The sequence below is a fragment of the Bufo gargarizans genome, chromosome 3, assembly GCF_014858855.1.
Source record: "Bufo gargarizans isolate SCDJY-AF-19 chromosome 3, ASM1485885v1, whole genome shotgun sequence".
In the NCBI taxonomy this organism is placed as follows: Eukaryota; Metazoa; Chordata; class Amphibia; order Anura; family Bufonidae; genus Bufo; species Bufo gargarizans.
The window spans coordinates 569,063,591-569,087,789 of record NC_058082.1 but is presented as its reverse complement, the minus strand read 5'-3'; the positions used below and the strand labels follow the sequence as shown (position 1 = coordinate 569,087,789).

Here is a 24,199-nt window from a genome sequence, read left to right as displayed (position 1 = left end):
GACAAGTAAACCGCGGAAAACAATCAATCAGTCTTTTGAGTCTGCTCTTTTGGCCAGTCTGAAAACTAGAATATTTCAGGAATTTTATGTTTATAGTAAAAAAAATAAAAAAAATATATAATTTTCTAATTGTTGTAATTCTGTAACTGTTATAATTGTCAGTTATTTTCTTTGAAGGCTACGAACACCTTCATGGCTATTTTTTTATCATTAAATGTAATTTATTTTTCCAATTGGTCTTTATTATAAATAGGTTACTCTCATACTCTATTTATAGCCCGTATCTCTGAATTCCTGACAGCTCATAAACACTCGTAAGAGAGCATTCACACGAGCAAATATAATCTCTGGCCTTCAAAACGTGGTTCTGCAAAATATGTGGGACATCCATGTGACAACCGTGTTGCACTTTCTTTTTTCTTTGCCGCCCCATTGACTTCAATGGGTCTGTGTTCCGCATTTATGGCCAAGAATAGGACATGTTCTATTTTTGTGGAATAGACATATGAATGCGGAAAGCACACGGAAGACATACAGGGAGTGCAGAATTATTAGGCAAGTTGTATTTTTGAGGATTAATTTTATTATTGAACAACAACCATGTTCTCAATGAACCCAAAAAACTCATTAATATCAAAGCTGAATATTTTTGGAAGTAGTTTTTAGTTTGTTTTTAGTTTTAGCTATTTTAGGGGGATATCTGTGTGTGCAGGTGACTATTACTGTACATAATTATTAGGCAACTTAACAAAAAACAAATATATACCCATTTCAATTATTTATTTTTACCAGTGAAACCAATATAACATCTCAACATTCACAAATATACATTTCTGACATTCAAAAACAAAACAAAAACAAATCAGTGACCAATATAGCCACCTTTCTTTGCAAGGACACTCAAAAGCCTGCCATCCATGTATTCTGTCAGTGTTTTGATCTGTTCACCATCAACATTGCGTGCAGCAGCAACCACAGCCTCCCAGACACTGTTCAGAGAGGTGTACTGTTTTCCCTCCTTGTAAATCTCACATTTGATGATGGACCACAGGTTCTCAATGGGGTTCAGATCAGGTGAACAAGGAGGCCATGTCATTAGATTTTCTTCTTTTATACCCTTTCTTGCCAGCCACGTTGTGGAGTACTTGGACGCGTGTGATGGAGCATTGTCCTGCATGAAAATCATGTTTTTCTTACCTTGCAGACTTCTTCCTGTACCACTGCTTGAAGAAGGTGTCTTCCAGAAACTGGCAGTAGGACTGGGAGTTGAGCTTGACTCCATCCTCAACCCAAAAAGGCCCCACAAGCTCATCTTTGATGATACCAGCCCAAACCAGTACTCCACCTCCACCTTGCTGGCATCTGAGTCGGACTGGAGCTCTGCCCTTTACCAATCCAGCCATCTGGCCCATCAAGACTCACTCTCATTTCATCAGTCCATAAAACCTTAGAAAAATCAGTCTTGAGATATTTCTTGGCCCAGTCTTGACGTTTCAGCTTGTGTGTCTTGTTCAGTGGTGGTCGTCTTTCAGCCTTTCTTACCTTGGCCATGTCTCTGAGTATTGCACACCTTGTGCTTTTGGGCACTCCAGTGATGTTGCAGCTCTGAAATATTGCCAAACTGGTGGCAAGTGGCATCTTGGCAGCTGCACGCTTGACTTTTCTCAGTTCATGGGCAGTTATTTTGCGCCTTGGTTTTTCCACACGCTTCTTGCGACCCTGTTGACTATTTTGAATGAAACGCTTGATTGTTCGATGATCACGCTTCAGAAGCTTTGCAATTTTAAGAGTGCTGCATTCCTCTGCAAGATATCTCACTATTTTTGACTTTTCTGAGCCTGTCAAGTCCTTCTTTTGACCCATTTTGCCAAAGGAAAGGAAGTTGCCTAATAATTATACACACCTGATATAGGGTGTTGATGTCATTAGACCACACCCCTTCTCATTACAGAGATGCACATCACCTAATATGCTTAATTGGTAGTAGGCTTTCGAGCCTATACAGCTTGGAGTAAGACAACATGCATAAAGAGGATGATGTGGTCAAAATACTCATTTGCCTAATAATTCTGCACGTAGTGTATATACATGTAAATATTCAATTATAGCTGAATTCTTATCAAACTGATAAGAATGTGGCTTACAATGTATTTGTAAAGTGTTCAGACCCTTCCACTTTCTTCACATCTTCTTATGTTGTGGCCTTGTGGTAAAAAAATATAAATTCAAGTTTTCCCCCATTATTCTGCAATCAATACCCCATAATTACAAAGTGAAAACAGAGTGTCAGAAATCTTTGCTAATTTATTAAAAAGGAAAACAAAATCTTACATTGAAATAAGTATTCAGACCCTTTACTCAGGACTTAGTTGAAGCACCTTTGGCAGTAATTACAGCCTCCAGTCTTCTTAGATATGATGCCACAAAATTGGCACACCTGGATTTGGGGATTTTCTTCCATTTTCTGTACAGATCCTCTGAAGCTTTGGCATGTTGCATGCGGACCATCAGTGGACAGTCATTTTCAGGTCTCTCCAGAGATTGGGTTCAACTCAGGGCTTTGGCTGGGCCATTCGAGGACATTCGCAGAGTTATCCCCGAGCCACTCCTATGTTGTCATGTGCTTAGGGTCATTGTTTGGAAGGTGAACCTTCAGCAGTCTGAGGTCCAGAAGTAAAGTGTCATAGCAAATGGTCGCTGAATGCTTATGTGCATACAATTTATTTATTTTATATACATTTGCAAACATTTCTAAAATTCCGTTTTCACTTTCTCATTATAGGGTATTGAGTGCTGATTAATGGGGGGAAACCTGTCTTTTATTTTAGCATAAGACTGCAACATAACAAAATGTGAAAAGAGTGAAAGGGTCTGAAGACTTTCCATATGCAGTGTAAATGAGGGTTTTATGAGCTGTCAGGGGTTCACAGATAAGAGCTATACATTAAGCCATCAGAGCAGCAAACTGATGGGTTCAGTGTGAAAGCAAGATAGACTGAACCTAAACCCTGCTGAACATTTCTAATACAGACCAACTGAAAACATTTTAGCCCACAATGAGTAAAATGCAATGATAAAAATATGGTCCTTGAAGATGTTCATAACCTTTAAGGGTTTCACTTTAAATAAAGACTCACTCTATCACATATTACTTATTTGAATTGGTTTCTGGCTTCTCATCAAATCATGGTATAAAAAACGATCAAAAATCAATTTTTTTTTGCATACCTAACCTCCTAAAAAATTGTATAAACACAATCAAAAAGTCATTTGTGCCCCAAAATGGTACCAATAAAAACTACAGTCCATCCTGCAAAAAACATACAGCTATGTTGGCAGAAAAATGAAAATTTTAGTATTTGGTGGTCCAAAATACAACAGATTTTTAATAAAAAGTGATTTTATAATGCAAAGGAAGTAAAACATAAAATATATATATATATATAAACTTGGTATCACCATAATCATATCGGCTTGCAGAATAAATTTAGCATATCACATATATACTGTATGGAGAACCACATTAAAAAATAAAAAACAATGACAGAATAGCAATTTCTGCCCAACTCACCTCCCAAAATATGGAATAAAAAATAATCAAAAAGTTATTTGTACCCCAAAATGGTACCAATAAAAAATACTGCTTCTCCTTCAAAAAATTACTAAAGCTGTAACACAGATCAGTCAATAAAAAAGTAACAGCTCTTAAAACCATTTTAGCAAATACCATGTTAGAAAATCCAGATGCCGCTCCTTCCCTTCTGAACCTTGCATACAGCAGTTTACAAGCACAAATGGGGCGTTATTCAGGAAAAAATGCATGGCGTGCATTTTGAACAGTTACCCCTTTTGAAAATGAAACATTTGGGACTAAAACAACATTTTACTGGAAAAAATGCTTATTCTTTTTCACAGCCAAGTGTTTCCAAAAGCTTGTTAAGTCAAAGTTCTCTTCAAATGCGACATGGCACCTGAAAACCATTCCAGCAAAACATGCCCTCCAAAGCTATATTGCACTCCTTCCCTTCTAAGCCCTGCCATGCGCCCATACAGCATTTTACGGCCATATATGGGGTGTTGCCGTATTCAGGAAAAAATTAAGCTTGCTGTTTCCCCTATTACTCCTTGTGAAAATGGATAAATGTAGGGCTAAAGCAATGTTTTATTGGAAAAAATATATGGGGTAAATTATCAAACTGGTGTAAAGTAGAACTGGCTTAGTTTTCCATAGCAATTAATCAGATTCCACCTTTCATTTTTCAAAGGAACTGTAAAAATGAAAGGTGGAATTTGATTGGTTGCTATGGGCAACTAAGTCAGTTCTACTTTACACAAGTTTGGAAAATGATCCCAATAATGTTTCTATGAACCATCTGTTGGGTCATAACACTCACTACACCTCTTGAAAAATTATTTGAGGGCAGTAATTTCCTAAATGTTTTTTTTAGAGGGGGGTTCCACTGTAGGAGCACCTCAGGGTCTCTTCAAATGTGTCATGGCACCCAAAAATGATTCCAGCAAAAACTAACATCCAAAAACCATATGACACTCCTTTCCTTCGGAGCCCTGTGGTGTGCTCATGCAGCAGTGTACAACCACATATGGGGTGTTTCTGTAAACTGCAAAATTAGTATAATAAATATTGAGGTTTGTGTTGCTGTTAACCCTTGTTGTATTACAGAAAAATGGATCAAAATGGAAAGTCTGCACAAAAAATGACATTTGTAAATTTCTCCTTCATTTTGTTGTAATTCCTATGGAACACCTAACAGGTTAACAAAAGTTTAAACATTTTTTTTATTATTATTTAATTTTAGAAATTTGCATGGTGTAGTTTCTAAAATTTGGTCATTTATGATTGATTTCTACTATGTAAACCCTTCAAAGTCACTTCAGAACTGAATTGGGCCTTAAAAAAGTCAGTTTTTGAAATTTTCTTGAAAATGTGAAAAATTGCTTCTAAAAATCTAAGCCTTGTCTTAACAATAAAAAATAAATGTACAAAATGATGTAGACATAAAATAGTCGTTTGGAGAATGTCAATTAAGAGCTAATTTGTGAAGAAATTGTGTTGAAGAAATTGAAATTCAGAAAGTTGCACATTTTGCCAAATTTTCCATAAATAAAGATGTAATATATCGACCCATGTTTACCACTAACATGAAGTACAATAGGTCATGAAAACTAGTCTGAGAATGGCTTGGATAAGTACCAGCATTTCAATGTTATTACCACATAAAGTGAAACATCAGATTTGAAAAATGGGGCTTTGGCATTTGGTCCAAACTGGCTTCTGCTTGACAACCTCTTTAAAGAATGCAAATTTTATGTGAGGGATATTATGCAGTATATATAAATATACTGTAGATATACATCTCTTTTAATAATCCTAAATGGCAGGCATCCTAATACTGGCAACACTATTTGTAGAACATACTGTAGAACAGTTCTGTAGTTTACGCTACGTTCTCCATGAGAGAATACAACTTTATGCTTAAATGGATTAACTGTGCTTAAAATGTTCTTTTTGGCCAATTCAGGACGTAACGGTCGGTAAGACTGGATGAAGGAGTGTGTGATCCCTTCAAGTGAAAAGTGCATCTGAGGTGCAGTACACAGAGTATCATAACCGGGAGAAAAGTAACTGTGAGGGTCTGTGTGTACTTGGCCCAAACCACGTAAGTTATTCTAGGGCTTTTGTGGGACTCTTGTCCAGAGATATAACGTTTGTTTACTTGTGGTTTGAAACATTTCCAGAAACCTATGAATGGCCATTCTATGGAGCTCGGTTCTCTCACTGCGGAAATCCAGATGAAAGACTCACAATAAGAGTCAGGTGGATGCAGAACCTTTACTCTGCTGTCTCAAAGCATGTCATTACAGGACAAATGTGAAATTATTGTTATTTAGAATATGATAGTATACTATTAGTGGGTAATTTCCTTGATGCTAAAGCTGCCAACTTAACACTGTTACACTGGAGGCCTGTCCCCGCGGCTCCATTCACCTTGTGCCTGCGTGTATGTGTAGCTAAGTCATTGCATCCCACCTCTGGTCCAACGCTGCAGGAGTTAATCTTCCTTAGCTCTGAGGTTGCAGCTATCTTATTACTCTCCTATATAGTCTGGCTCCTTATTCCAACCCCTTGCCTGATCAACCAGGCCAGTTTGGTTCTGCTTTCTGACAGACCTTGCTAAAAGAGCTAGAATTCTGTTTGCCTGCTGTGTACCGACTTCTGGACTGTATTACGGATCTGCACAAACATTAAAAGTGTATTCCCATCTGGGACATTGATGGCATATCACTAGGATATACCACAAATGTTAGATAGGTACAGGTCCCACCTCTAAGACCGGCTTCTATCTCCAAAACTAGGGACTGAAGTTCAAAAATAAAAAACACACCTCCCATGTGTAGCTTTTTCTCTATTCACTGATATGAGACTTCCAAAAATAGCCGAGTGACCAGGCTCTGCTATTTTCAGAAAACCCATAGTAGAGAGAGTGGCCATGCATGAGCTGCTACTCTACCTTCACTTCAGGGGTCACTTTTTGGAGATAGAAGTGGGTCCTAAAGGTGGGACTATCTGACATTTGTGGCATATCCTAGTTATATGCCATCAATGTCCCACATGGGAATATCCCTTTTAAAGGACTATTCAGGGAGTTAAAGAGGACCTTTCACTACTCCTGACCTGCCTAGCTACTTGCATTCCCCACCTACTAACAATTCTGGAGCATCTATTCTTAGTTACAGTTAAATATAATGGAGAAGCAGAACGATCTGCTCCACCAGTTACCCGGCTACTGGGAATTGGATGCTAGAACTTACCCACCAGGCAGACCAAAGCAGATCTGCAATGAGAGATCTGCTCCGTTCATCATGGGAACATGAACTAGGTGTGTATTCATTTTATAGACACTAAATGGGCAGCATTTTGTGTTGGTGGCACATAAGGCGCCACCAAATTGTGTTGGGGGCATGCAAGCAGGCTGTATGTTGTGGTCAAAGCACATGAAGAGGCACCATATTGTGTTGGGAGCACATAAAGAACACCATATTGTGTTCGGAGTTCATAAGGGGGCACCATAATATATTGAAAGAACATAAGGGGGAACCATGTTGTTTTGGGAGCACATAAGGAGCAACCATATTCTGTTGGGTAAACATTGGGGGCATCATGTTGTGTTGGGGGACATAAGGAGCCATCATAATTTGTGAGGGCCACATAAAGGGGCATCATACTGTTTGAGGGCCACATAAGAAGATAGGTAAAGATTGTATTTTGCTATATAAAAATAATGCCTTTGATTAGGGACCCTAGACATACCAAATCCACTGTATCAGTAGTCCTATTGAAGCGCATGGACAAGAGAGGTGCAGTTTTTTGGTTTAAAAAAAAAACACCAAATAGAATCTTGTTTTCTAGTTATGGAAAATCCCTTTAATTCTGAAAAAGAGACATACCATGTGGTAAACATTTTCTTTCACATACAGTTGTATTCAAAAGCATGATCAGCATCAGCGATTTACTACATCAGGTGGGGTTTATGTCGGATATAGAAGGTCACACACGTTCCATGACCTGGGTAACCCATTAACTAGATTAACTCTTTTACCTGACTCCTTTCTTTTCAATCATTTAATAATTAGTGTGAAGTTATTTTACCAGATGAGAGCTTTTTATCAGCAGGTGTCATTTATGCTAAGATGTTAATTCATAAATTGGAATTTATTTATTTTTTACTATTTTATTACTTGGAACCTGTTCTATTGATTTTTTATGTGATGGAACCATATTGTGGTTTGTCACACTTAGGCCTCGTTCACACTTCAGTGTTTGGTCAGTGATTTCCATCAGTGATTTGTGAGCCAAAACCAGAAGTGGAGCCTCCACAGACATGAGGTAGAAGGGAAAGATCTGCTCCTGTTCTGTGTTTAGAGTTGCACCTGGTTTTGGCTCACAAATCACTGATGGAAATCACTGACTAAACACTGACGTGTGAACAAGGCCTTAAGTTGGAACCAGTCCGTCATTGTAGGACTGCCATATGTGTTTATAGGTTTGCTGGGATATTTGGTGCTAAATAAGAAAGAACCAAGCAATCCTAATTGGAGCTTGGTCGAATGCAACATGAAGAGAAGAAACAAAATATCTTGTGGCACTCACCGAAGTTGAAACAGTGTAAAGCTTTATTCTTCCTCTTTTCAGGACACTTATGAGCGGGGTGCAGGGGTGGACAGCTAGTTACAGATGATCGGCGGCCCTAATTGGAGCTTGGTAACAGTGAAATCAGAAGTCATCAAGTGTGATGGAAGAATGCTGGAGGATTAGTAAATACTGTATATAACGGGTCCTTTTCATCCCGGTGTTCACTCAACTTTTTTTTGCAGATATAGACTACTAAAGAACCTTAAAGAGGAGCTGTCACCTCGCCTGGCATATCTGTTTTAGCAGTAGGGCCCGAGGTTCGTGTGTATGAGCCCTCCTACCATCTGGGTCCGCTCATACGGTTAGGAGTCAGGGCGATGTTTAGGGTTGCATTCTGAGGTTCCCATTGCCCATTTCCTCTGTGTCCTGGCCTAGTTTCTATTCCCACTTCCCAACGGTGTTCGGTGTGTTTTTTTTCCCCCCCCACACCGCACCGTGACAGTATGTCAATCTACGTGCCCCTAACACTGGACAGATGGAATATCCAGGAAGTAGCCAGGCTCCAGCACTAACCAAGGTTGGAATACAACTGACCTCAATATCACAGCAACAGGATAAGTAGAGCCATGAGACCCCAGATCCACACCTTAACCCCATAACCATCAGACTGGGAAGAGACCAGGAAACAGGAGCAGTGCACACACATGCTGAAACAACACATTGCCCCAGGCAACTGCATGCACGGCAGACATGTCACGGCAAACTACACTGGGACCGAGAGACAGCCGTGATTGTCAGAGATTATCTTTTCTTTCCTTGTACAATGACCTTGTACAGAACATGCCTACAAATAATTTTCTCATCTCTTTAGATTCTGTGACATGGGCAACATGTTTGTCTGCCTGTTTCTAACTATATAAGTCTTTAATGTAACATACCTCCCAACTTTTTGAATGGTCAAGGAGGGACACTTATGGTTTATTGTGTGAAAGATCAATTTTTCCTGCATATCTATACACTTCAATAGTTTTCTCTTCAGAATCAGAATCAATTTATTTGGCCAAATAAGCTTGCACTTACAAGGAATTTGACTTGGTAGTTGCTTGACAGACACAAACAAAACAGTACAAGGACAGACAGTATGGATAGTGCAGGACAAGGACAGTAAGGCTCCATTCACACGTCCAAAATTTCGTTCCGCATTTTGCAGAACGGAATTGCAGACCCATTCATTTCTATGGGGCAGCACGACGTGCTTCCCGGATACGGAATTGCGGACCAGCAATTCCGTCCCCGAAAAAAATTGAACATGTCCTATTCTTGTCCGCAATTGCGAACAAGAATAGGCATATTCTATTAGTGCCGGCGATGTGCAGTCTGCAAAATGCGGAACGCACATTGCCGGTGCCCGTGTTTTGCGGATCTGCAAAACACGCTATGGGCGTGTGAATGGAGCCTAAGTTTTAGTGGCAATAAACTGGGAGAAGTGATTGTTTTCAGTTCTAGGCTGTAATGCTTCCAAGTAATAGCGGCTTTAGCGTGGTTCTGCATTAAACAAGGCAAGCTGCCTGAGGGAAAAAAACTGTTCCTGTGCCTGAAAGTTTTAGTAGCCACTGAACGGTATCTCACTCCTGAAGGCATAGGCTGGAAGATGGAGTGAGCAGGGTGAGAGGGGTCTGAGGACAATCTTAGCCGCTCTCTTTCTACAGCCTGCTAGTGTGAAGATCCTGCAGGGAAGGTCAGCTACAGCCAATTATCCTTTCCGCTGTTCGGGTGATGCACTTCAGTCTCACCTTTTCTAATACTGAGCAGGAACCAAACCATACAGTCATAGATGATGTCATGATGGATTAGATGATCACGGTGTAGAACTGCACCATTAATTTTTGTGGTAGGCCAAACATTTTCAGCTGCCGTAGGTGGTACATACTCTGTTGGCTTTCTTGATTATAGTGGCAGTATTGTTGTTCCATTTTAGATTTTTGGAAATTGTGGTCCCAAGAAACTTGAATAAATCTACTCGGGTTACTGTAGATCTATTTATGATTAGGGGAGGTGCTCGGGGGGAGATCTCCTAAAGTCTATTATCATCTCCATGGTCTTCAGAGCATTAAGTTCCAAGTTGTTGTTGTTGCTGCACCAGGTGGAAAGTTGTCCCACTACATGCCTATATGCAGACTCATCCCCATTTAGTATGAGACCAACTACTGTTGTGTCATCTGCAAACTTCAGAACCTTAACAGATGGATCTGTGGAGATGCAGTCATTGGTGTACAGTGAGTAGAGCAGTGGGGAAAGCACTGGGGAGCTCCCGTACTGACTGTCAAAGAGATTGAGGTGTGTTTCCCAAGTCTAACCTGCTGTCTCCTGTCGGTTAAGAAATTGGTTATCCTTTTGCAGATAGATTCAGATATGCGAAGGTGGGAGAGCTTGCTGAGTAGCAGCAATGGTATTATGGTATTAAATGCAGAGCTAATATCCACAAATAAAATTCGGGCATAGATTCCCGGGGAGTCTAGATGTTCTAGAACATAATGCATACACATGTTTATAGCATCATCTGCTATTAGACCTGTAGGCTAATTGCAGAGAGTCCAGCAGGGGATCTGTGATGGATTTCAGATAAGCCATTATCAGTTTGTAAGAGCAACAGGCCTATTGTCATTTAGACATGTAGGTTTAGATTTTTTAGGAACTGGGACAATGGTTGAGCGTTTAAAACAGGCAGGGACCATTGAGAGTCCCAGAGATTATTTAAATATGTCTGTGAAAACAAAGGCTATAGCTGATCAGTGCAGAATTTCAGACATTTCGCAGACACAGAGTCTGGGCCGGCTGCTTTCTTAATATTTTGTCTTTTGAAAAGATAGTTTACATCTAATTGGCATAATGATAGTGGATGCCATCCTGTGTTGTGTAGATGCTGAGGCACCGCAGGGGTGGAGACGTTGACTGGCTGGAGCGCTCGGATTGCCTGTTGGAACAGATATGCAAATTATGTGAATTGACTAGGAGTGGATGGCTGTTGTTGGTTGTATCAAACCTACAATAGAATGTGTTCAGCTCATTTGCAAGCAGCAGGTTATCTACTGATTGTGGGGCTTTCCTTCTGTAGTTGGTAATTTGATGTAGAGACTTCCATATTGTGGTAGACTCCATTGTGAAACATTTTTCTTCAACTCTTTTTGAATAATCATTTTTTGCGGCAACGATGGCCTTCTGCAGTTTTTATCTGCCAGCTTTGTAGAGGACGTTATCGCTTGTACGATACGCCCTTTCTTTATCGAGGCGCAGCTTTCTAAGATGCGATGTAAACCAGGGTTTATCGTTGTTGTACCTGGTGCACTTTTTGATGGGAATGCAGGACTCTTCCCAAAAGGTAATAAATGACGTCACAGCGTCAGTGTATTCATTTAGGTCACTGGTGGATTCTTTGAATATATTCCAGTCTGTTGAATCAAAGCAACTCTGTCGTTTTTCTACAGCTTCACTAGTCCATATCTTGACTGGGGTCACTACAGGTTTGGCCGTTTTTAGTCTTTGTCTGTATGTTGGGATGAGCTGTTTTCTCTCCGGTATAGGAACGCAACTAAACGGAATGGAATGCATTTTGGAGCACTCCGTTCTGTTCAGTTCAGTTCAGTTTTGTCCCCATTGACAATGAATGGGGACAGAACTGAAGCGTGATCAGAGTTCCCCAGAACTGCTCTGCTGACAGTGTGATATGAAATGGCGAAAAAATAATCTGAATATAGATGTTTCTAAAATCCAAATTGCATCAAATAATGAAATAATATACAAGACGGGCTCAAATATACAGAGAGGAACCAAACACTGTCTGGGTGAATATTGTGAATGTAATAATTAAAATCTACACCTCAGATCAAAAAGACAGACATTTAAGGAGCAAAGAGGGACAGCGGGACCTGGGTCAAAAAGAGGGACTGTCCCTCCAAAAGAGGGACACTTGGAAAGTCTGATGTAAGACAAGTGGGGGCTCCAAACTATTGAAAAAAACACAGAAACGGCCATGCGTTTCATAATCTACAAAGGAGAGAACAGTGCTACCAGTCATGCACCACACCCTAAGACCTGCACAAGTCACAACACAGTAACAGTTTACCTGGAGTGCTCTTTTAAGTAGCTTAGGGTATTTTCCCACTAGCGTTAAAGTTTTCCCGTATTAAGATTCATCATAGGGGCTCAATACCAGAAAAAAATGCTTCAGTTCTGTCCCCATTCATTGTCAATGGGGACAAAACTGAACTGAACTGAACTGAACGGAGTGCTCCAAAATGCATTCCATTCCGTTTAGTTGCGTTCCTATACCGGAGAGAAAACCACAACATGTTGTATTTTGCTTTCAGTCCTGGGAATGTTTGGCACAATCTGCCACAATAGAAAACTGATCCGTTCCCCATTGACTTTCAATGGAGTTCATGACAGATCCGTTTTGGCTATGTTAAAGATAATACAACCGGATCGGTCAAATGAATGCAGATGGTTGTATTATCAGTAATGGAAGCGTTTTTGCTGAACCCTGCCGTATCCAACAAAAACGCTAGTGTGAAAGTAGCCTTAATGGCCCCATCACTTCCTCCCATACATACAGTGCCTAATTAAGTACCTCCCAAAACTGTGCTATAACAGTGCAGCCATACAGTTCCCTCTTTGTCGACTGCCATATCAGTGCCAAACACAGAGTCCTCCATAACAGTGACACACGTTGTCTCCATTATACTGCCAAGTAGTACGCCCACCATAACAGTGCCTCTAATAGTGCCAACCACACAGTGCCCCCTAGTAGTGCCAGCAGCAGTGTCCCATAATAATACCAGTACATTTTCCCATTAAACTGACAGCCATACACTGCCACCCCAGTTATACCAACCACAAAGTGCCCTCCATAATAGTGCCAGCCACACATTGCCAACTTCTCTTCTGCATCAGAAGGACATGACTGCAATGTCTTTCTGAACTTATGAACTGTTACTTTAAGTTGCTTGAAATAAACCTCACACAGCCCTACAGGGACCCATAAAATGCCAACCACATAGCGTCCTTCTGTAACGGCCATGCATTGCTTCCCTTTCGTTTCTTCCATAATGAATGCTGCCAGTCACACAATGCCCAGTTTAGTGTCTCTGTGTCCTATAACAGCACTAGTCACACTGTGCCCTTCCTTAGTTCCAGTCCAACAGTGCTATCTTTAGTTCCTACCATGAAAGTGCCAGCTACACAGTTACCTGCATAGTGCTGGTCACACAGTCCCTCAAGTGTCATAGATTACCCCCAATATAATGCCCTCCTCCACACTGCCGACCACAAATGGCCTACCATAGCGTGTCCCTAATAATTCTAGCTCATACAGTGTACCCAGTTGTGCCAGCAACACAATGTTCTCATAACAGTGAAAGCAAAGCAGAGCCCACCTTAACAGTACCACACATTACCCCATAACAATGCCAGCCACACAGTGCTCTCTATTAAAGTGCCAAGCAGAAAATGCCCACCATAACAGTGTCCCCCTATTAGTGTCAGCAACACAGTTCTCCCTTTATTGTTTTTCAATAATACTATTGGCCACACGCGCCCTCCATAACAGTGCCAGGCACATATTGCCCACCATAAAAGTACCAGCCATACAGTGAACTCCATAATAGTTTCTTATTCACAATACAAGAACAGCACGAAGTCCCTCACCATCAAACTGGTCCCACTGATGGATCCACATCAGGCTCCAAAGTATATCTCAAAAAACTTCCAATGACTTCAGCATCTCCATCATTAATGGTTTATTAGGTCATTCCAACAGGTACCTGTCCTACCCTTTCTCAAGCATTCTTAGAAAAGACAGGACATGGCCGAAACATCCCACTTTCTGTACCTGTTGGAAGGACCTAATAAACCTTGAATGATGAGATGCCAACTCCATAATAGTTTGTCATTTGCCCCAGAAGCACATCTTTCTGAATTTTTAATTTTTTTTTTTTTATTGAGAGCCACTTAAATGAAACTTTGTGACGGGAACATAGCCAGAGAGGGCTTGCTGAAAAGAGAAGAATGATGTCATACTATGTGCGTAGTAAGTTTGAACTGGCAAAGGAAAGCCCATTGTTTATTCAGCAGCGAACAGAACATAACATTCACTTTTCAATTCACCCAGAACATCTTGTTTGCTTACTTGTCTGCAATGAATCACCAGCAGTTAATGGGGTCGTTTAAAGTGTAACCCAAAGCGACCACTCAGCTGATATTCTCTATAAAATACAACTAGTCCATTTTATTTTTTTAAGGGATTGTTCAGGAGAACAAACAGTTGGTAAAAAGGGCCAGAAAGGGTTGTTGCTCCTTTCGCTACATACTAGCATTTTTTTGGGGCAGTTTTTCCTTTCAGAAGTACCATTAAAATTATCAAAATATTGCCCTGGTGTAGCCGTCAGTATAAGTGAGAGGACCCCCTATATTGATAGGTTCTTTAATGTCAATTTGCTGCTGCTGGGAGGGAAGATGCTATCTGCTAGAATAATAGGACATTATAGAATTGGGATGACAGTATTCTATTATTCTCTTATAGGCCTAAATAAAAATGTCCATAGAAGATTCGTGTAAAGTGTGATGCTAGTGGAGTCACTACAGGGGTTCTCTCCCTGGTCGCAGTGAACTGAAAAAGTTAAAGAGGTTGTCTCTCTTCTGCAAATAGCATTTATCATGTAGAGAAAGTTAATACAAGGCACTTACTAATGTATTGTGATTGTCCATATTGCCTCCTTGCTGGCTGGATTCATTTTTCCATCACATTATACTCTGCTCGTTTCCACGGTTACGACCACCCTGCAATCCAGCAGCGGTGGTCGTGCTTGCATACTATTGGAAAAAACACTAGCCTATAGTGTGGAAGCATGGCCACCGCTGATGGATTACAGGGTGGTCGTAAAAGTGGAAATGAAGAGCGTATAATGTGATGGAAATATGAATCCAGCCAGCAAAGGAAGCAATATAGATAATAACAATACATTAGTAAATGCTGTTTGCTGAAGTGAGACAACCTCTTTAAGTGAGAATGTTTGCTGTGCTAAAAGTACAAACAAAGGAGGAAGTTAAAGAGCCGGGAGAGGAAGTAAAATACATGGAATAACTTAAAAAATAATATCCAGAAAACCATCCACAAATTTTCTATATAAAAAAAAAAAAACACATAGAATATTCACATATAGTCTGTTAATATGTGATAACAACATTGATGGTAGTGTCCCTTTAATAGAAACTGTTCAACCAATTATTTCTTAATTACAACCTTTGCTTGCCATAAAGAAAAGCTTATGAATTTAATTTGAAATATTTAGTGGTCACTTTATGCTGGCTATGATAGGGCGGTGGAGCTGCCCTATATACAGCGAATGATGACCCCTGTTCACAGCACCTACAATGGGCACATGAGCATCAGCACTGGATTATGTGCAGCGAGCCCAGGAGGAGCCATAGAGGAGGATGGGAGTGGTAGTGGCTCTAGCTGTTACACACAATCACAATGTCCTTCCTCATACCATTGCTCTCTGGGACAATGCAGTCAAAGGAGGGTGCATCTTTTCTTGTCCCAGTTCATACTCAGGTTCTAGAACTCCCACTTGATGGTGGTTGGGGTGCCCATGATGTTAGTGTTTGGATGGGTGCCAGGTATGGTGTTTAGAGTGCAATGGCTGGCGTATGGTGCAGGCCAAATTTAACAGAATAAAGATCTCTCTTTACTGAAGTGGAAAATAGGAGTTGTAGTACATCCAACAATAGCAAAACACAGCTCCAACTGTACACAGTACAATCTGTATGGATTTAGGCCAGGATGTGATTTACGACCCTTTCTCAAGTCTCTTCCTGCAGAATCCATGGCAGGCAATCATACTCTTTTAATGGTGGCTGTAATGTCCACTGAGGGATACAGGAATTTAGAGATACGACTGGTCATTTCCAGGTTTGAAGGATGTCTTAGCAATATTCCCCTCAAGGCAGTGAAGTCTTATCAGCTTTTGGTAGCAGGTTACCTTACTGACTCCAATGCTCCTCCATGCAGACTCTAGGTTCTCTATTTCTCTCCTTTGTCTTTCTCATTCTCTCCTTCTGTAGATCATGCGGAGACCGTGGAGTCTCTGTAGCTGTTTGGGCCTAAGGATAGGGAGCAAAAGGCACAGATTCCTCTCTTTACAAACTCCTGTCTAGACCTAAGGTTAGGAGTGAGGCCAGGATTGTGAACACCGGCTGTGCCATCCATACAGGCCTATGCTGGGTACAATACAGTACCTAACATGACAATACATAACAATATATTACATATCAAACCATTTGCAGATACTTCCTGCTCTGGGGTATTACAGATGGAGTAATGGAATAAAGTACCTGGGATTGGAATACCCCTTTAAGTGTTTCAGGAATTTGATGTACAGCAGTTCTTCTGTGGGATTGGGTTAGACTTTGTATGAGTAAGCCTTGGGCAGCCTGTTGCTGGTACACCGATTGTCCTTCATTGCACCACTTTTGGTAGGTATTAACCACTGCATATTGGGAACATCTCCCAAGAGCGGCCATTTTTGAACATGCCCTGACCAAGTCATCTAGCCGTAACAATTTGATCCTTGCCAAAGTTGCTCAGATCTTTCTGCTTGAGCATTTTTCCTGCTTCCAACACATGAATTTTAACGCATTGAGGGGGGCACTATTATTAGTCTTGATTCCCCCTATGCTCCTGGAGGATGGACTAAGTTTATGCAGAGAAGCACAATTGGTGTGCTCCCCACTCACGGCACATCCCCTTTTCTCGCCTCTTCTGAAAAGTGGCGTGAAGGGGAAACTGTTGTATATTTTGCCGCACAAAAGGAGTGCAACAAAATGTGTGACCTATTTACACCCCAAAATTGACTTAAATAGGTTAGTAAATGCCCCCCTGACTGTTTAATAGTGGCTTCATATAGCCACCACCTGTTATGGCTGATGGGTGTATATCAGATCCTGCCCTGTTGGACTTTCTCCAAAAACATCATGCAAGCATGCAATTCTCTTAAAAATCATGTGCAGGAGTTATTTTTAAGCAGTGTAATTAAAATGATTAATAAACATATTTTAGTAACAGAGGAGGCGGATGGGAGTGGAATGAAACTAATGTCTTACTTCATAGCAGTAAATTACATTATTATATTCCTGGTTTTTATTTGTGCTTCCTTCAGTGAAGTTCTGTATAATGGCCTCATTCCATTGACAGAACTATGTGCAAACAAACAAGTCCCCTGCGGCTGTATGCTATACAGTATATACAGTACGTACAGTCAGTGGCGTACATAGAGAAGTAAGGCCCCATAGCAAGGATCAGACCAGGTCCCTCATAAAGGTCAGACAACTTTCTGCCTAAACCCTTTCTATGACCCTTGGGCCATTTTTTCCACTGCCTCATTTGCTAACAGTTGTTCCTTTAGGCCTCCTGCACACGACCGTCCCCCCCCCCCCCCCCCCGTTTACTGGCCGTTTTTTGCGGTCCGTATACGGTCCGTATACGGAACCATTCATTTCAATGGTTCCGCAAAAAAAAAACGGAATGTACTCCGTATGCATTCCGTTTCCGTATTTCCGTTTTTCCGTTCCGTTTAAAGATAGAACATGTCCTATTCTTGCCCGCAAATCACGTTCCATGGCTCCATTCAAGTCAATGGGTCCGCAAAAAAACTGAACACATACAGAAATGCATACGTATGTCTTCCGTTTCAGTTTTTTGTGGAACCATCTATTGAAAATGTTATGCCCAGCCCAATTTTATCTATGTAATTACTGCATACTGTATATGTCATACGGGAAAACGGAACAGAAACGGAAACACAACAGAAAAAAAAAAACGGAACAATGGATCAGTGAAAAACAGACCGCAAAACACTGAAAAAGACATACGGTCGTGTGCAGGAGGCCTTAGACTTAGGCCTCATGCACACCACTGTTGTTGTGTCCCGTGTCCGTTGTTCCATTTTCCGTGATTTTCTGCGGACCTATTGACTTTCAATAGGTCCGTGGAAAACTCGGCTAATGCACCGTTTGTCATCCGCGTCGGTGATCCGTGTTTCCAGTCCGTGAAAAAAATATATGACCTGTCCTATTTTTTTCACGGGCAACGCTTCGCGTTTTTTTTCCTATCATTTGCATGGCAAACTTGACTCCTTCATGTCTGGTGATCCTCCAAAAATAAAGGAAGACACACGGAAACAAAAATGGAAATGGATCACGGAACAACGGAACCCCATTTTGCGGAACGGAACACAATGGTCGTGTGCATGAGGCCTTAAAGGGTAGAGTCCTGACCAAGTTTTCACCCCCAGTAAAAGAATGGATGATCCCAACTGGGCCCCCTCTTGCCCTGGGCCCCATAGCAGCCGCATGGTCTGCCACTATGATAGTTACGCCCCTGCGTACAGTGTATATATAGCGCTCAGTGTGCCATGGTGCTCCGTGCAGTGCTATATGTCAGAGATATTCCCCCTGGAAGCAAGACTTCTAGGTGAGAATAGCTCCATAATATGGTGCCCAATGTACGCCGAAACTGGATGTATATTGAAACACTAGAGTCCCCTAAAAGTATATGGATGGCCTAATACAGCTTCATACACCATGACGTTTAAGTCCTTAGTCTGGATTCACGTGCAACATGTATTTAATTAAGATGTTCCAAACATTTTTCTTTTTGGTTGCTAAAAGTGCAGCACTTAGATGTATAGGAGTTCTCTTCATGTAATGTGTTTTTGATTGTGGTGTTTTTCATAGCTTTTGGCCCTGATGGCCTTCTTCTCAAAAGGCAGCATCCTCAAGGTCTGACATCATGGTGTTTTTCATGCATGATCCCCAATTTTAAAGAAAATTGCAGCTGACTATGTGATCTGAGCAGTAGCTTTGGGAGGAGATGTGATACTGTGGCATATTCACAGGATACGCCATAAATGTCTGAGAGGTCTGGATCGCACCTCTGGGATCTGCTTCAGTAGAATGGGGCAACAGTTGCGGCTCTGTGAATGGAGAGGTGTGTGCACATGTTTGGCTGTCTCCATTCTCTTCTATAGGACTTATAAAAATAGGCCATTGGCGGATCCTAGGGTGGGGCAGATAACAACAACTCATTTTAGAGTTGTTATTTTTTTCCTGAAATCTACTTTATGGTATTCTGACAGCCCAAACCCCACTGAGTATTAATTCCCATTGACATCAATAGAGGCCCCCATCCTGTTGTACCTCCAGATACCGGGATGTTTATAGTGATCAGAAAGTCAATGTAGTGGTGTATAGTAAAAGTTCCTTTACGTGGGTTGATGTGCAGACAATTATTGGGAAAGAACTGAACGTTCTCGATATTTGCCTACTCATCAGAAGAGGTGGCAGCTGCATTCAGGACTGGCCTTATGGGTGTGCGAGCTGTGCGGCCGCACAGGGCGCCATGGCAACAGGGGCGCCCGGCGGCCGACACAGCCACTGGCGGATCCAGGGGCGCTGTAGGGTGCGGCAGGCCACAGGGAGATGAGCGCTTCCATTGTGGAAGCGCTCATCTCCATAGTCATCTGTATCGCTGTCCTCAGGACAGCGATACAGATGGCTGTGCTGAGGCAGGGGAGGGAGAGGCGTGTCCCTTTCCCTTCCTCTGATAGGCTGCCGGCCTAGTGCCTGAAGCCTATCAGAGGCCGGCGCAGGCGGCGCAATGACGTCATCGCGCCGCCTGAACCGTACAGCGCGGGATACAGGCCGGAAGAGGCCTGCATCGCATCGCTGACACTGAGGTAAGTATAAGTGTTTTTTTTTTTTTTTTTATATATGCAATACTTTTACTGGCACATTGGGGAGCTGTTATTACTGGCACATTGGGGGGCTGTTAGTACTGGCACATTGGGGGGCTGTTAGTACTGGCACATTGGGGGGCTGTTATTACTGGCACATTGGGGGCTGTTATTACTGGCTCATGATGGGGGGCTGTTATTACTGGCACATGATGGGAGGGCTGTTATTACTGGCACATGATGAGGGGCTGTTATTACTGGCACATGATGGGAGGGCTGTTATTACTGGCACATGATGAGGGGCTGTTATTACTGGCACATGATGGGGGGCTGTTATTATTGGCACATTGGGGGGCTGTTATTACTGGCACATTGGGGGGGCTGTTATTACTGGCACATTGGAGGGGCTGGTATTACTGGCAAATTGGGGGGCTGGTATTACTGGCACATTATTGGGGGGTTGCTCTTGTTACTGGCACATTATTGGGGGCACTATAGGGGCATCTACTGAGGCCACAAAGAAGGGTTATTTTATATGTAGGCTCTGTACAGTAGAATTTTATACTGGGACACATTATGGTGAGTACTATGGGGAAGGGGGGAGAGGAGTACTATGGGGTCATCTACGGGGGGCACTAAGAAGGGGTATTTTATACTTGCAAATTAAGGGGGACACTGAGGGCATCTACTGGGGAATTTTATACTGGTACATTATGGGGGCACTAGAAGGAAGGGGGGAGAGGAGCACTATGGGGGCACTGTAGCTTTTGGCCCTGATGGCCTTCTTCTCAAAAGGCAACATCCTCAAGGTCTGACATCATGGTGTTTTTTCCCCTAGTAGCAGCAACAGCCTCTCCCTGCTCTGCAATTCCTCTGCCCCTTCTCCAAATCCTTATTATGAAATCTTTCTCATTAGGATAAAACACAACATCCGCTCTGCCGAGCCCCCAGCCAAGTGTTGAAGTGGTGTCCGAGATCCCCAAGGGCCAAGCCAAGTAACTGTAAGTTTTCATGTGAAATATGTTTATACACATATAGCATACACTGTGCCACACAATATATAGTATACCGCTACACTGTGTAGTCTGTTCTATAAGCACCATTCTTTTGTGGCGGCGGACAGAAAATAATCTGGAAGTGCCCCTCGCGAGACCAGGCTCTGGATCCGCCACTGGACACAGCTTGCAGTCGGTCTCTTACAGCAGGCCGGCCCGAGATTGTGTGAAAAACTATTTGTTACAAAGATTGTTTTCCTCTTTGTGTATGTTTAAGTGAACTGGGGGGAAAAAGGGCGCGGGCGCCACAAGATTAGCTCGCACAGGGCGCCTGAACACCAATCATCTCCTCTGTATGGGGAGAAGTGATCACTACTGAGATTGTTGAGCCCCATACAGATTGAATGTTCCGGGGCACCAGATCACTGTTTACACTATGATTTTGAAACTATGATTATGAAACTATGATTTTGGGTGCCATATCAACGATGCTTTCACCCGATGAACGAGCATTTGCATCTGGTAATCAGTGGCACATTTACATAGGACAATTATCAGGAACGTATGTTCATGCGAATGTTTGTTCCCAATAAATGTTCCCCATAATCTGCTTGTGTAAAAGGGCCTTTAATTCCAAGTGAACATCATAGGAGGTATAAAGATAGATAAAAAAAGAGCAAGACATCTTGTAGGTGCCATACCATACTACAGACTATATACATAAAATACATTATATTTCTTTTTAAATACTAATAAAACAGCAGATAATAACAATAAAAAAAATATATATTTTTTAATTTTCTTGGTCATTACTTATCACACTGTCATACAAATTGAGGCAAGGATAATAAATGATAAAATAAAATTTGACAGGTCAAGAATAAATGTTTCTCCTCATTCTTGGGCTACTTTCACACTAGCGTTTTGGCTGGATGCCCCAGGGCTCAGCAAAAACACTTCCGTTACTGATAATACAACCTTCTGCATCCGTTATGAACGAATCCGGTTGTATTATCTTTAACATAGCCAAGAAGAATCCGTCATGAACTCCATTGAAAGTCAGTTTTCTATTTTGTCAAATAGTGTCATAGTTAAACGGATCCGTCCCCACTGACTTGCATTGTAGGTCAGGTCATGACGGATCCGTCTTGCTCCGCATCTCAGGACGGAAAGAAAACCACAGCATGCTGCGGTTTGCTCCCCGGTATGAAAACGGAACGGAATGCATTTTGGAGCACTCCGTTCTGTTCAGTTACGTTTTGTCCCCATTCATAATGAATGGGGACAAAACGGAGGCGCTTTTTCCCGGCATTGAGACCCTATGATGGGTGTGAAAGTAGCCTTAGCAAAACATCCTGTTGTGTTATTCGGCTGTGTTCTCGCCTGCATTGGAGCCTTCAGCACAGATTCCAATGAAAATGTTGGGTGAATTACAGCATTACCTGACGTGACCCATTATAATCAATAGGGGTCTGTCAGGTACCATTGATGGTCATCGTTGAGCTGATCCTGTGATGGAGCAGAACAATGCAGGTGTGAACAGAACCTTAAACCTCTTTCAGATACAAATATACTCATATCAAATAGATATACAGGCGGTCACTAATAAGTGCATTATAATGGTATATCGCTATAATAATAATGACTTACCTTTGTACGGATAACAAGGGGTAGTGGTAACAACAACAGGGGAGTTACCAAAAGAATGAAAAACCGCTTGCAGTTCAGAAGATGCTTCACACATGGTGCCATCATATGGAGAAGCAGATGTAGCAGTAAAGTATTTGTGAATCCTAGTTCTCTCTTGGCTCCCAACCAGCCCCAGAGGTGTAGTGTCCTTGAAGCGCTCTGAAGATGTGACTGCCTTAGGACTCTTCACATTCATACAGTGCAGAGTTAGGTAGTGGGAGGTAATCAAGGTGTGTTTTGAAATATCTTCTGTTGAGCTGCATTTCCACGGCAAGGTCACAGTCCAACCTCACTATACAAAATGATGGGTGGAGGGAGCCCTCCTGTCAAACAGCTTGTATCACAACTGCAAAAGATAAATGAGAGGTTAGGTTCCATAGACTTCATTGGCTGGGTACATATAAATGTTGATGTATGCCCTGTGCTTAGATCAGCATTCTGCCTAATGGCATAAGACGACTGTGGGGACATTCCTGAGCCAGTACAGATAATACATGCATGATGATGGGGCTTTAAAGCTTCACTCCTACTCTTTGATCATGTCACAGAAACTGAGTGGAAGTTATGCTGGGAGCTCTCCAACGTGCATCGTTGCATCAGTAAAAATTTTGCAACTCTTTGGATCTCTTCTCTATCGCCATCTGCTGGGGAATATGGACATTAAAAAAAGTGCGACATAGTATATATCCTTGAAATACCTTGAAAATAAAAAATTTACATATAAAAAGTGCGACGAAGATGTTAGTAGAAAAATGTGGCTTTAAAGAGGTACTAGTACAAATGGGAATATGATCCATCGTATGTATTATCTATGTTATGCTATGTCCTCTCATTTAAAAAATATATTATTTTTTTTTACTGAAATAATTTTCTGGGTTTAACCCCTTAAGGACTCAGCCCTATTTCACCTTAAATCTGACCAGTGTCCCTTTAAGTGCTCATAACTTTAAAACACTTTGACTTATCCAGGCCATTCTGAGATTGTTTTTTTGTCACATATTGTACTTCATGACACTGGTAAAATGAAGTCAAAAAAATTATTTTTTTTGCATAAAAAAATACCTAATTTACAAAAAATTTGGAAAAATTTGCAAATTTCAAAGTTTCAGTTTCTCTACTTCTGTAATACATAGTAATACCCCCAAAAATTGTGATGACTTTACATTCCCCATATGTCTACTTCAGGTTGGAATTATTTTGGGAATGATATTTTATTTTTTGGGGATGTTACAAGGTTTAGAACTTTAGAAGCAAATATTGAAATTTTTCAGAAATTTACAAAAACCCAATTTTTAGGGACCACTACAGCTCTGAAGTCACTTTGCGAGGCTTACATAATAGAAACCACCCAAAAATGACCCCATTCTATAAACTACACCCCTCAAGGTATTCAAAACTGATTTTACAAACTTTGTTAACCCTTTAGGTGTTGCACAAGAGTTATTGGCAAATGGGGATGAAATTTGAGAATTTCATTTTTTTGCCTAATTTTCCATTTTAACCCATTTTTTCCACTAACAAAGCAAGGGTTAACAGCCAAACAAGACTGTATCTTTATTGCCCTGACTCTGCCG

General features: G+C 41.4%; 1 protein-coding gene across 1 annotated transcript in view; it reads right to left on the bottom strand.

Annotated features, from left to right (window-relative positions):
* Positions 1 to 23,149, bottom strand: part of LOC122930736 (solute carrier family 13 member 5-like) — an 85,513-nt gene extending 62,364 nt beyond the window's left edge. The window contains exon 1 of the mRNA XM_044284311.1: positions 22,587 to 23,149. Within this exon, the coding sequence (XP_044140246.1) occupies positions 22,587 to 22,691 (105 nt within the window). The 5' untranslated portion in view covers positions 22,692 to 23,149. The remainder of the gene's footprint in view (positions 1 to 22,586) is intronic.
* Positions 23,150 to 24,199: the final 1,050 nt, after the last annotated feature.